At 47.9% G+C, this 15,019-nt stretch overlaps 1 protein-coding gene across 7 annotated transcripts in view; it reads left to right on the plus strand.

The window, feature by feature from the left end:
• KANK4 (KN motif and ankyrin repeat domains 4) overlaps positions 1-13,950 on the plus strand; it is an 82,276-nt gene extending 68,326 nt beyond the window's left edge. For all 7 annotated transcript variants that reach the window (XM_047723751.1, XM_047723750.1, XM_047723752.1 and 4 more), the window contains 3 exons: positions 2,309-2,451; positions 6,911-7,111; positions 12,043-13,950. In XM_047723751.1, coding sequence (XP_047579707.1) covers positions 2,309-2,451; positions 6,911-7,111; positions 12,043-12,147 — 449 coding nt within the window. In that variant the 3' untranslated portion in view covers positions 12,148-13,950. The remainder of the gene's footprint in view (positions 1-2,308; positions 2,452-6,910; positions 7,112-12,042) is intronic.
• The last annotated feature ends 1,069 nt before the right edge of the window (positions 13,951-15,019 follow it).

Here is a 15,019-nt window from a genome sequence, read left to right on the forward strand (position 1 = left end):
AAAGATGATATACCTAATGACAGCCTAAAATTCTTTCTGCTTTCCACAGCATCAGAGGAAGATAAAGTCACAACTCTGACATTGAGCCAATTGTGCTAGATTTGAGTTCTTCATGGAATCAGGGACATCATAAAAGGGGTAGCTCCATTGAGAAAGGCACATTATTAAATGGAGCATACCTGTGTTCTGTGCATAAAGAATCCAAAGATTGGAAATGCAGAGCCTCACCTTGAAATAGCTCACACTGAAGCCTGTTAGAAGTTCTCCAGGTGACCCAGGCCAGGCCAGAGAGCAGACAACCTAAGCTTGGGCTGTTACACATTTCTGCTGGTGTCAACTGAGAATCCATTCGGTTCTCCTCAACCCTAAAGTGAACTGGAAGCTTTCTGTTTATCATACTGATAGAGCTGAAATAGCCATAAGCACAGAGTATGAAGGGGAGCTGAAGAATGGGCGGAACGTTCCATTCCTTTCCCTCGCTGTAGGCGGCTTGTTGAGGAGGGCATATCGGTCACCCTCTGAAACCCAGGCCCGCAGCTGTGAGGCATCCAGAAAGCACTTTACACACTGTAAGGGGCTGCACAGAGGTGACTCATCATGACTGAGTGCAGAGCCAGTGGTGCACCTCCACAGCCTTAGTCCTTTGTGATCTGTCCTTTATTTTGCCAGAACACCGCTGCAGAGGAGAACGCTTGCAGAGCTGGACAGGCTCAGTCAAGAGTGTTTTCCCTGCCCCCCACCCAGAAGGATTGGCTCCCTCCCTGGTGGTTGCTCAGGAGAATCTGCTTCGGAAGTGTGGGGTCCTCAGCCCCTTTTCTGAGTCCCTGAGGGGAAGTCATTCCTTACCCTACTGAGTCATAAGTCATGTTTCTGAAGAGGGTAAAGAGAAGTGTAACCTGAGGATTGTTTACATCTCTTAAAAGCAAATGTAAAATAGTCCTGAAGTAAAAATAAAAAAATCAATAGGAAGGCAATGCAGATATTCCCCTCTTCCTCAGGGCAGAGCTGTGAGGCAGTGCGCGGGGCTATAGTCCGCTTTCATAGCCCCACCGGTCACGACAGTGGTCAGCATTATTATTATTTTTTTAATATATCCTTGGCATCCTGGCATCGCAATGGCACATTTCTGAAAAACTGTTTGAGGTGGGGTGGAGGGAATGTCAAACCAATATTGGTTTTTCACCCAAGAACAGACTTATAAGTAGCCCAGACATTTTTTTCATAAAAGTCCAGGTTTGTTATAATGAGTACCTAAGTCTTCATGAGCAAGTAGCAAGGCTATAAAAAAAACAGAATACTATTCTGGACAATAATAGCGAAACAGTTAATGCTTATTGAGTGTTTGCTGTGTGCTAGGTACAGTTCTAAGTGCTTTAGATATTAACTCATTAAGTTTCACAGTAACCCCACAGGTTCTGTTATTATCCCCATTTTACAGAGGAAATGCTAAGAAAGGCTAAATGACTTGATCCACTGAGATAGTTTCTTTTAGTGTGCAAAAGCGATACATCAGTTTTTCAGCAACAGTATGGGAAAGATTTTGTTTACCACATGATCCCGCCCTTAAGAGATGGGATCATTTCTACAACAGATAACAGGTTGATGATCTCCTATGTCGCCCTTGATGGAGAGGGATATGAATGCATGCACATCCCAGGGTTACAAAGCAGACATTTCTTCTGAGTTCTCAACTAATACTTCATCTTAAAGATATACTATTTTCTGCTCTACTGTGAAATGTATTATTAATACAAAAATGCATGGAGACATTTTTTCCCCTTCCATTTTTCAAATGAGATGGGTTATTCCTGGAAGATGTCCTATATTTATCTTGTGGCATTTTTCAGGCCTCCTGGTACACTGCCCAACATACCACTAGGCCTTTGGGAAAGACCTGAAAACTCAGCCGGTAGGTTGAGTTACACACAATATAGAGTAAAACCTAAAATGCATAGTGGGTGGTATGTGGCCACGTGAGTTGCGTCCTGGTCTCATTTCACCTTTGCTTGGGCCCTTTATGAAGCTTCACTGACCTTCAGCATCCAGAACACTGCTTTAGGAAATAGTCATGATCACTGTACCCCTTGGCCATCTGTGACTCTACCACCATGGATCTTTCTTGCTGGGTAGCCTAGAAAACTTGTAAAGGAAACTAGCACTTTTAAAGGCTGCTACCGAGGTAAACACTGACTCCACCACTGGGAGAGGACTGTTCTGTACCATGGCCTTTTAACCAGCAGGCAGCTAAAGCAGAAACTCACTTCTGCAACCCTGGGAGCTAGTCCAATGCCCACCGCTCCTCTTGCAGGTGTCTGCAATGTGGACCATCAGAACAAAGCTGGCTATACTGCCGTGATGATCACTCCCTTGGCTTCTGCAGAGACTGACGAAGACATGGCTGTCGTCTGGAAACTCTTAAGGGAAGGAAATGTGAACATCCAAGCTACTCAGGTAGGAGGTGTGAACATGATCCCCTCTTGAATAAATCTGGGTACCTCTCAGTTTTATTCTGCCAGTGGGGGGAGAAATTCCACATAGATCTATGTAGTTTTTAACCCAAGAAGGCTGGGCCCTGCAAATGGCATTTGTCCAAAGCCTATACATTTGGTGTCTTCAGAAGCTTCAGAGATCCAGACAGGCCAGGGCGGAGGTCAGTGAGCTTGTCGTCTATGTCCTGGTCCATACCTGGGCAAAGTCCATCTAGATCTGACTTCTTAAACAGAGTGATCCCACAGTTAGCACCAGCAGAAGAAGGTATGAAAAGGCTGAAAAACATTTGCTCGTCGATATGTGGGAAGCCCCTGCAGGTGACCCATCTCAATCATGAATTAGAAAACAGTTTGGAGGGTTGACATGTCTCTGTTCAACTTCTGGCCCCTCTACTTGACAGCACAGAGTAGGGGTCTAGTCCTTAGCCAGTTAGGGCTTTGCGTTAGACAAGGGTCCACAGGGAATAATGGGAACTCCTCAAAAGACCATGTACCCATCTTTGAGTAATATGTGAACAACAGAGGGAGTGCAATTCTCCTTTCCACCCCTAGAGTGATCAGAGATGTAAACCTAACTATCAAGAACTGTGAAGGGTCTGAGATTGTATTCTACCTTAGAGCTAGTCGGTTAGCATGCTACAATGTCCTGGATGCTGGTAGAAGACATGAAACTCCTGTGCCAGAGACAAAGGATAGTATATCATTCACAGCAAGAAGAGTAGTCATAGAGTCAGTATTTACACTAGCTCCCTGTGCAGAGTGGGTTATATTACCAGAGAGGAACCCTGAGCATAGGGAACCCGCATCTTTTATATGGGATAGTGAGTATGTCTGCCCTCTGTTTTGGAGAAGATCCTATCTCTCTCTTCCAAGGCTATTCACTGTACCAGCATCTTTGAAAAGACTGTCTAAATTATCACGGTTTCACTCATACATGGAACTTAAGAAACAAAACAGAGGAGCATAAAGGAAGGGAGGGAAACTAAAACAAGATGAAATCAGAGAAGGAGACAAGTCGTAGAGACTCTTAATCATAGGAAAGAAACTGAGGGTTGTTGGAGGAGAGGGGGGAGGGGGATCGGGTGATGGGCAGTAAGGAGGGCATGTGATATAATGAGCACTGGGTGTTACATAAGACTGATGAATCACTGACTTCTACTTCTGAAACTAATAATACACTGTATATTAATTAATTGGATTTAAATAAATTAAAAAAATAAAAATTAAAAAGACCCTAGAACAATAAGACAGATAATACCTCACTCACAAGGAGACCCATAAAAACTACCTCCCAACAATATATTTAACTCCCCTGTCTACCCCCCACAAGGTGCAGATGGTAGCCTACCCAGACTGAGTCACTTTGCACACTCCATCTAACAGCAGTCCTACTGGTGGCAAGAAACAGACATCTGCAGATCACTTTCTGTTTTTCAAAGTATTTCCACCTAGAGCTCCTACACCATCAGATTTAATAAAGTTGTTTTTATTTTATTTCATTTATTTTTTTTAAAGATTTTTATTTATTTATTTGACAGATCACAAGTAGGCAAAGCAGCAGGCAGAGAGAGAGGGGGAAGCAGGCTCTCCCACCGAGCAGAGAGCCCAATGCGGGGCTCAATCCCAGGACCCTAAGATCATGACCTGATCTGAAGGCAGATGCATAACTGATGGAGCCACCCAGGCGCCCCTCTAAACTGAGCCTCTTGCAAGAAGGGATGTGCACCAAAATCAAAATCAGTGCCCCGTTGCCGCCTTTTTCAGAGAGGGGGTAGTGGGGTGCAGCAGAGGGAGAGGGAAGGAATCTCAAGCAGGCTCCACACCCAGTGCAGAACCTGAGGGGGGCATGATCTCAGAACCCTGAGATCATGACGTGGGCAGAAATCAGTTGGATACTTAATAGACTGGACCACCCAGGTCCCCCCAGTGCCCTTTATTTTATGGGGGAGAAAATGATGCTCTAGAGGGTAAGCTTCTCATCCCTGGTTGCTAAAGGAGGGGTGGAAATTCATAGCTGCCACTGCTCCCTTCAGCTCCTTCCAGGGCTTCTCCAGAGAGGTGAGCCATAGGGATCAGGTAAATAAGAATGAGTTGGGAGGCTGGGAGTCTCCTAGGCTAAGCGGTTTATTTCTTTCTGTATCTCCAGGATCAGCACAGCGTCTGACAATATAATAGCACTCTGTAAATATCACTGAATTAAACTGTATTGAATTGGACCAGGAGGGAGGTGAGGAAGACAAGGAAGTCAGGCAGAGGGGCAAAAAGACAATCTACATATGTCATCTGGCTTTAATATGACTGGGAGAGAAGGGTCTCAGTGGAAATCTCACGGTCTGGTTATTCCAGTAATAGAGGAACCATTATGGGATGCCTGGGTGGCTCAGTCGGTTAGGCATCTGCCTTCGGCTCAGGTCATGATCCTAGGGTCCTGTGATGGAGTCCCGCATTGGGGCCCTGGCTCAGCGAGGAGTCTGCTTCTCCTTCTCCCTCTGCCCGGCTTATGCTCTCTCTCTCTCTCAAATGAATAAACAAAATGAAAGAAAGAGAGGGGGGCGCCTGGGTGGTTCAGTGGGTTAAAGCCTCTGCCTTTGGCTCAGGTCATGATCCCAGGGTCCTGGGATCGAGCTCCACGTCGGGCTCTCTGCTCAGCGGGGAGCCTGCTTCTCCCTCTCTCTCTCTGCCTGCCTCTCTGCCTGCTTGTGATCTCTCTCTCTGTCAAATAAATAAATAAAATCTTAAAAAAAAAAAAAAAGAAAGAAAGAAAGAAAGAGAGGGAGGGAGGGGGAAAAAAAGAGGGGAGGAAGGACAGACGGACGGACCATTACTTCAGGGCTGAGTATAAGCAACCCAAAAGGCAAATAGGCTTTTCTGGACAGATATGCCTGTGTTCCAGAGAAATGGAGAACCAGGACCCCGAAGAATACATTCTCACATACTGAGCATTCGTTGTATGTTACCTCTCATGCTCCTAACAACAGTAAGAGCTAACACATGCCCAGCACCTGTGAAGCATTCGGGTCTCACAACAACCCCGTGAGGCAGATAACTTTGTTAAGCACTCCCACTTTACCAAATCAGGAAAAGTCACTGAGAGGTTAATATGTCCAGATTCACAAAGATAATAAGCAGCACAGCCAGGATTTTCCTGATTGCAAACCCCCTTTCTTTTCCCTAAGCCCCAGCATTCTGGGCAGGGAAGCATAATCCATCAGTTACCACATACTGGCCTGTAATCAGTGAACAAACACGCCAGCAAACACGTTCTCAGCACTTTTTACACGTAAGACACGGCGCTCAGAGCCACAGGGGATCTGAAAGGACAGAAAACAGAAAGGTTGCCTCATTCTCACAACCTTAAAAAAGCCTGATGTCCGGTGAGAGAGATAAGCTGGACCTGCCTGGGACCCAGGAGAACCATGAGGGCAAAATACAGTCGAGCTGTGTAAGAGAGCCATGGATATAAAGGAAAATCAATGAGGAATAATGGCCAGTTTGAAATCAGAAAAATCGCTACCAGACATTGTTACATTTATATCCTTTATTTCACTTGATTCCCACAAAAGTCCTGTGAGGTACTTGGGAGAGGTCATTATGATATTAATTTTTAATAAAAGAAAAAGAAACAAGATTAAGGGACTATAAGGAATGGTGCCAGGGTCACGCAGCAGGAAACAGGAGAACCAGGGCTTGGGCTCACTTTCTGACTCTGAGGCATTGCCATGAGTGCCGATTACAGGGGTGCCACAAAGGGTCAGCGGCAGGGCACCTGGCTGGCTCAGTCGGAAAAGAACGTGACTCTTGATCTCGGGTTTGTGAGTTCAGACCCCAAGTGGGCCGTCGACATTACTTAACTAAATAAAAAACTTAAAAGAAAACTGTCTGAGACTATGGATTAGAAATGACCATAGGATCATGCAAGCAGAGATCTCGTCGAGACCGAAAGGGTTCTGGATATCAATGAACTGAAAATACCAGGGGCGTTCTGAGCAGACCGAGGCTTCCTGGAGGAGGTCAGGCTGGGGCAGGCCATAGGAAGCCATGGTGGGGAAGCAGCAGACTCCCTTTACTCTGTCATTCCACATTTATCAGCATGTGCTCAGTGCCAGGCACTGGGGGGACAGAGTCCCTGCCATCAGAAACTGATTCACAGTCCACGAGAAAGAGACTGACAGGCTGCAATACCAAGTGGTAAGTTCAGTGTTATGATCCTGTGCCTGAGGGGTTAGTAGAGGGCGTTAAAGAGATGTGGCATCTGCATGGTTTTCGGGGGAAAGTAGACGTTTGCCGGGTGGAGAAGGATGGGTCCAATCCCAGCAGCAAAAGGAGATTCAGATCAACAGTCATCTTCTGGCAAAGTCTTGCCCGAGCATCCCTGGGCTGGAGAGGGGATCCTCACCACACCCCTGTGCTCTGCGTGGCAGGGAGGCCAGACGGCGCTGATGCTGGGAGTCAGCCACGACCGCCAGGACATGGTCCAGGCGCTGCTGAGCTGCCATGCAGACGTGAACCTGCAGGACCACGAGGGATCCTCGGCCCTCATGCTAGCCTGTCACCACGGCAATGCCGACATGGTGCGCCTGCTCCTGGCACACCCGGCCTGCGACAGCACCCTGACTGACAAGGTGAGGTTTCCGGGCCATTAACAAGTAGGTGTTTCGCTTCCCTTCCTGGGAAAACAAACAAAAAAACCCACAAAGAACACCAGGCCAGCCCACGGAATTCCAGGAACCACGTGACCCTGGGATCTTGACCTGAGGCACCCCTGAAACGTGCTTCTTAAATAAGCATCTTTGTCTGTTGATGGTGACCACCGTGATCACCAACACAGAGGGGTTGTGTAACACACCCCCAGTCACACAGCGGGTAGGAGGCAGCTCCATCCAACTTCTCAGAGTCCCCTCAGGAGCCAGACCCTTCCCACGCATTAGCGTACTAATCCTCTCGACAATCTAGTGACTCAAGACACTTCATCTGCATTTTTACTGATAAGGAAACACAGGCCTAGAGAGTTTCTGTAACTGTCCTAAGGTCACAGCTGCTGGTTCTCGAGCAAGGATGCAAGCCCAGGTCTGACCTCAGGGGCACTACAATGGAATGCTTTAAACACGTCCCTGTACTTACTTAACAGCCACAGTTTGAAGAGCAGAAAGGCCTGGAGAGGGGAAGAGTCCCCTCCCCACCCAAGGAGAGACCCTCTCACTGGCTCCATCCGATTGTTCCATCAGTGATTCAAGCTGCTGGGTCCCTCACGCCACAGCCGGGCAGCACGCACCCCGGTCCAGCGTCTTGTTTCCACGAACCCCAACTCCACCCAAAGCCATTTCGGAGAAAGCACAGACCCTCTGGAAATGCATGTGGGAATGGCGGTGGGCTGCTGGAAATAAGGGCCTCCTGTTCCAAACACTATACAGTCAGACAAAGGACTTGTGTTCATGAGCTCCCCTCCCCTGGGGCAGAAGGAGGCAGCCCCCTCTTTTCTGGAACAGGCCCAGGGTCCTCCTAGGAGTCACTGTTGCCATGGGGAAGCCTGAAAGGGCAGGCATTTGAGGACTGTGGGGCACGAGCTTTACCCGTCCCTGGCTAGCTGGGATACTCAGGCATGAGTGTGACAGCCTCTCCTGGACCTCTCTGTCCAGGTCTGTCACAGGTAAGAGACAGGTCAGTGGCTGCTTTGTGGAGGAAAGGCACAGTGAGGGCTCTCTTGTAAGCTGGACTAATCGAGTGATTGCTAGAAGCATGGGCTTTAGACACTCCAAGCATGAAACTGGGTTTAGTAACTGTGTGACTTCAGGCAGGTCATCTAACCCCTCTTAACCTCTGTAAATGGGGAGAGTCGTAGACTGTACCTAAATATGGTGATATTTATAAAACACGTATTTGACATCAGGCAGATGCTCAGCTGATGGTCACAGTTACTGTCGTGACTAGCTGAGCAGAGACAGCTAATCAGAAGAAACCAGCACAAGAATGAATAGGGGCACGGCATTTGCAGGCAGTGGCTAGGGGACTGGGGGGGATGAAGGTCTGGGGTTAGGGGAGCCGGTCAGATGAGAATCGCCACCAAAGGGAGAAATGGCTCTCACTCGAGGGTGATTCTGCCCTCCAGGGGAGAGTCAGCAGTGTCTGGAGACATTTTTATTTGCCGTAAGTGTTTTGGCAGGTGGGGGGGCTGCTGCTAAACGTCCTCAAAGAACTACAGACCATCGGGCCTAATACAGCAATAGCTGAGGAACTCATGGGCGACGGCTGAAGTCCAGGCAGGACCGGATCAGGAAGAGCCAGTCCAGGGTTGAGGAAGAGGGCAGGGCTGGAATCCTAGGAGAGAGGAAATGGACAGCTACCCAGACAGTGGCAAAAGCCCACTGTAGCAGAAGGTGAGAGGGTTAGGGGATGCTCTCTAAGCACAGGAAATGCTGGCAGCAGGCCCACAGAAGGTTCTAGACCCTACGTATGGCCCATGCACCTGCTGCCTGCTTGGGTCAGGGCTGACTCAGGATTCACACCCCAGTTTCCCAACGGTAACTTGCGTGAGACATTTCAGAGGGACCAGGGAACTGTGGACTGAGGCCTTCCCAAGCACCAAGCGCTATTCCTCCAGCTTTGCCCTGAAGGGTGGGGTCCAGCCCTTACCACGGCCACCCTGTCGTCTCAATGTGCACCTTTCCTGAGGAGACTTCAATGCAGGTTTGGATGACTTGATAATTTCCTTGGAAAACTGAGCGAAAATTCATATCCTGAACTGGGTTTCTCTCGTCCTACCGGTATTTTTTACCGGTATTTTTACATCAACGTGGAATGTAAACATGGTTTGATGTAAACGTGGAACCCCAGAACAGCCAGCAAGGCACTTTCTCTAGGTTTAGAAGGTAATTTGAGAAGTCGGTCACCCAGCCTCTTGGGGGCTGCCTGCCAGACAAAGAAGAGGGGGTGGTGGGGACTGGGCTTGGCTCACACTTTGAAGGGCTTGTTTTGGCAATGCCTCCAAAGTACCCATCACACTGAAAGCTTCCTAAGGCAGAGACTACGCCACACTCCTTTTTGTAGTTCTTGTCATATTGAAAGACAGCCCCACTCTCTCTCTATCTCTCTCTCTCTCACACACACACACACACACACACACACACACACACACACACACACACACACATGCTGGCTGCCTGAGCCCCTCCCATCTCTTCAGTCTTCAGTGTCCCCCAGCCAGGATGGGCCAGGTGGGGTTCCCACTGGAGCCACACACCATCGCCTTGTTCCCAGGACTCCAGGAAGGGCATTTGAGGGATACGCCCTCCCCAGGTGGTCTCTCTGGCCACACTGTGAGATGAGTGGGGTCCCCACTCAGGTGCAGGCCAGCACTGACAGATGGGCCCTGTTCCAAGGCACACATGTTCCCTGGGACTAGTCCATGGCTCTTACTCGTACTCATAGTCATCACCCCATCTCTGCATTTACCTAGAGCCTTGGGGTTGACAAAGTGCAGTGATGGAAACCAGAGTACAGGGGGAAAGGCCTGTAAAACCCAGGCCCTTCTCTTTGATCGAAGAAGGAGGCTGCTTTTAGAAGCCTCTTCTGCTTAAGGTCTTTGCTTGATTCCACACTTGCCCAACTTTAACCCACTGAGCCACCCAGGCGCCCCATCCACACTTGCCCAAGTTAAGAGAACCCTTCTTAGCAGCCCTCTGTGCGTCTTCATCAGCTTGAGATGAATACCTCTTCGTTATCATCCAGCACTCCCTCTGTCAGCACCCGGCCAGGCGCTAGGATGTTCTTGCTGGGCTGGCAGCCACGGGCCAGATCTCACGGAGACTGAAATTGATCAAACGGCTCCACAGAAACCAACTTATTAATGGTGGTGAAAGGAAGGTGCAGACGGTCATGAGTCATTTGCAGGGAAAGAAGCTCTTCTGCTTGATGAAGCCTGTGCACATCCTTCGGGGTCTTGCCAAAACACCACTTCCTTCCTCTGCTCCCTGCACCCCAGCACACACACACACACACACACACACACACACACACACAGCACCATCCTCTCCCCTGAGCTCACTCTTTCCCTTCTGGCGTGTCTGGCTCTGTGCCACACATTATAGTGATTTACTACTGTGTGGAGTCCCGGGGGCAGCCGGACTCCATCCTCGTGAGACGGAAGAGCTGTAAGCTGAGTGTGAACAGCCCCCACCCGCTTCCATGGATTTTCACATTTTCAGAAGTAATTCCACTCATATACAGTAGGGCAGAGAACCATCGAACAGGGTCTTGGGTGCCCCCCCCCCCCCGCCAACATAGTAAATCCATGAATATTTATGAAGCAGAATATAAAAACATTCACATTCACCGAGCTACATAAGGGTCACAGAGAGCCTCATATTGGGTTTTGCCTCTAAATGAGTGACCAAAGAAGTGGTTTTGGAGCTGCGGGATTTCAGAATTCTAGTACAGGACCGAAGAGACCACAACTGCCATCATAGAGCTCACCGTCTGCCGCATCAAGTTGGCCTTCCCCCTCACTCTTTTTTTTTTTTTAAGATTTTATTTTTATTTATTTGACAGAGAGAGAGAGAGAGAGAGAAGGAGAGTACAAGGAAGGGAGCTGCAGAGGGAGAGGGAGAAGACTCCGCTGCTGTGCAGGGAGCCGGTTGTGGGATTCGATCCCAGGACTCTGGGATCATGACGTGAGAGGAAGGCAGACGCTTAAGCGACTGAGCCACCCAGGTGCCCCTCCCCCTCCCCCTGTAGAGACTGGCCTGTGCTGTTGGCCGAGACCCTTCTGAACACTGCTTCTGTCGACAGTGGGCCTGCTAGCTCCCTGCATGGCAGCAGCAGCATAACAAGCACCATGGCATCCTTCATTGGGAGTAAAAACACACATGCCCTTCTATGCTCTAGACCCAGTGCCCAGAGTTGGTCCTTAGGGAGTAACTAGAAATGGGGAAATGCTTTCTGCAGTAAGTCTATGACGGTGAAGACCTGAAAACAACCTAAGTTTCCAACAGAAGAGAAGGAGTTAAGAATGTGGTAGAATACTACAAAGCCAGTAAGAAAAATTATATGTTACGATGGCTGTGTAAGGACAGCGGAAATCTCCTAGAGTGCCATGGTACGTTCAAAATAAAGGCAGATTCAAAACCGATATGTACTATCATTCCTCTTTTTAAAAACCAACAACAAATTTGCAAAGGAGAAAAGACTAAAGGGAAACATACCAAAATGCTAACTTTCATTAAGGTCTGGGTAATGGAAAAATGGAAGAGTTATTTTTTTCCCGTTTTACATTTAAAAAAAAATATATTAAAAAACTGTGTGGGGAAAAAACAACCAACCAACCATATGACACTTATTTCCATCTGCATGGATTTCCCAGAAGTGACTGCTGTTTCCAAGGAAAGTGACCCGTTTTTCATGATCCTCTTGCCATTCCAATCTCCCCCTCTCCTAGGGTCTCTGGATGCTGAGAACAGACTTCGATGCCCCATGCCTACCCTGTACTTCCAACCCCCGCTTTTCTGGGGCAGGAGGCAGACAGGATAAAATTTGTTTCTCTTTTCCTCTCTTCCTGTAGGAAGGCCGAACAGCTCTGTCCATCGTTCTGAAATCACCCGCCCATGTGGAAATTGCAGGGCTTCTGCCGGCCCATGCAGAGCAGGGCAGGTCCCTGGTGCCGTAGGGGCTGAGGAAGAACCGGCAGCTGGGAACAAAAGGCTCCTTCTCTGGACTCCTTAGCCCTTGGAGAGGGCATGGGTCACAGCCAGAGAGGCACCCTTCAAGAGAAGAAACTATGTCAAATATGCACATACATTCCTGTTATACAATTCTGCTCATTAGAACGCTTTGTAGTTTTTTGCCTTAGGCCAAGCCCCAAAACTACGCAGGCTGCAGAGCAGGGTATAAGGTGCAGGGTGCATCTGTGTTGTCAAAAAAAAACCCCAGACATCTTCAGCCTTGAATTCTTCATAATTCTACCCTTTGTAGCACCGTGTAGCGAGCACACAGGCAGGAGCACGTTAGCCAAGCAATACTTTTTACATGGAATCTTAAAGTACACCACCTTTCTGTTTTGTAATCAGTTACATGAATATGTCCCACTGAACATGCATGTCAGGAGACGACTGGGTGGGGGGGTGGGATGGGGTAAGGGGAGGTGGGTTTAAGCAGCCACCCTGGCCATCATTCTCTAGAGGACCCTCAGAGAATCACCACGCAGTCAGCTGAAACTGAACAAACCACATCTGGGGCCTTTGTTTAGCTGGGGTTGACAGAGAAATCTTAAATTCAGGCAAAGCAGGAAGAGCCTACGGGTATCAATGCCAGTTAAATAGTCTTGACCATTTCTGAGTCATTAAGTGGCTCCAAGTTGTGCCAGGGAAATTGGAATTAATTAGGAAATCCAAATCCGGTAAAGCACATCACGTGTATTTAGGGAGAGTCCAGTTACATCCGATTTTCTGAATCTGGAAAGATTGTGAGAGCAAGCATCATCCTGGGGATAGGTTGTTGTCATCCAGAAGCCACCACATTTCCTCGGTAGCCATATCCATGGCTTCATGGGAATCCTGGCTCCTTTCCCCTCTGAACCCCCAAGAGGCTCTGAGGTTTCTGGGGCTCCTGGTTGCAGAAGCTGCCAACCTGAACCGCGGCAGGAGTGTGAGATCTGGGCAGGGCAGGGTCCCCCCTGAACTGACTGCTCTCTCTGCTGGACGGCTCTTTCTTTAACGTCCATAATCCCAGGGGCCCACATGTCCATGGCTTCTATTCAGTAACTCACACAAGGTTATCCATGAATTTGTTTGTAAAATCTCTTATGCAAAAAAATCCTCCTTATATAGAAAGAAAAGACATCAAAGTTTGGTGAGCCTTTGCGCTGGAAACTCAAAAGCTTGAGTTCTTATTTTGACTTATATGCCAATTTGCTTGGTGCCCTTGGGTGAGTCACGAAATCTCCTTGGGCTCTGGTTTCATCATCTCTAAGAAAGGAAATCATTATACAACCTACCTCCTGGGGGTGTTGTACAAGGAACAGCTGATGGAAGTTTTGGAATCCAATTTGTAATCCAGAAGGACTGTCTACAAAAAACGGCGCGGCAAACTTCTGTATGTTGCTGGGATTCATGAAAGTCTCAAAGTCCCAGAGCAGCACACTGACATGTGACCGTGTTGCTCAGAGGTAGAGAGAATGGAGCGAATAAGGAGCTAAAAATAATCTTAAGTGGGTTTATTTTGACCTCAAAGCACACTTTAAGAGCAAAAACCACCTTAAAAAAAATGTTCTAGCCCAGTGCTTCTCAAACTTTGATATGCATACAATCACCTGTAGATTCTGCTAGAATGCAGTAGGTTTGAGGGGAAGGGACCTGAGATTCTACATTTCTAACCAGTTCTCAGGAGTTGCTGATGCTCCTGGGCCACACCCCACTTGGAGTAGAGGCTCTAGCCTGGCCTGACTGTTTATATATTAAAATGCTGCCTCTCAGTCTTTTGTCTCGAAGTTGTTTCTTTGCATTTCTGTAGTCTTGGCTCTTGGAATTGGCATTGTGGGTCTTACTTGCTATGTGTAGTTCGTAGACAGCAGTAACGGATCTGTGTCTTATGTTGCCAATTTAGAGTCTATTTTCGTATCTCATGTTAGGATGGCCAATTTCATTGGGTTACATTATCTTTTAATGATCTCATTTGAGGCCAGCTATCAAAAACACCTTATTTACCAAAGAAGACAAACTAGTTTGCCTATGTTTTGAGGCCACTGAGTCACTATCAGGCTTTGTCCATCCTTTCTCAGATTTTTAGTATGTTTCTTTTCATTTTGACTTTTGAATGTGAACACATGCTCTCCCTCCTTATAACCATTCCATTCCACTGGAAGGTTGGAGCCCAGAACATGGTGAGACTGAATAAGCATAGCCTACCGCCCACCCTGTCACTGTCTCTCAGTATTCATTCAACAAACATCTACTGAAATCAGCCGGGTGCCTGACACTGTTCCTGGGGCTGGCCTTTTTTTTTTTTTTAAGATTTTATTTATTTATTTGACAGACAAAGATCTCAAGTAGGCAGCGAGGCAGGCAAAGAGAGGGGGGAAGCAGGCTCCCCGCTGAGCAGAGAGCCTGATGCGGGGCTCAATCCCAGGACCCTGAGATCATGACCCTAGCAGAAGGCAGAGGCTTTAACCACTGAGCCTCCCAGGTGCCCCTTGTTGCTGGCTTTTATTTATGTATTTACTTATTTTAGTCATTTCATCTTTACTATTCTTTAAGATTTTATTTATTTGAGGGACGCCTGGGTGGCTCAGTTGGTTAAGCAGCTGCCTTCGGCTCAGGTCATGATCCCAGCGTCCTGGGATCGAGTCCCACATCGGGCTCCTTGCTTGGCAGCGAGCCTGCTTCTCCCTCTGCCTCTGCCTGCCACTCTGTCTGCCTGTGCTCACTCTCGCTTCTCTCTCTATGACAAATAAATAAATAAAATCTTTAAAAAAAAAAAAAGATTTTATTTATTTGAGAGGGGTGGATGGGGAGAGGGAGCAGAGGGAGAGAGAGGGACAAGCA

This window comes from Lutra lutra, chromosome 4 (assembly GCF_902655055.1).
Source record: "Lutra lutra chromosome 4, mLutLut1.2, whole genome shotgun sequence".
NCBI lineage: Eukaryota > Metazoa > Chordata > Mammalia > Carnivora > Mustelidae > Lutra > Lutra lutra.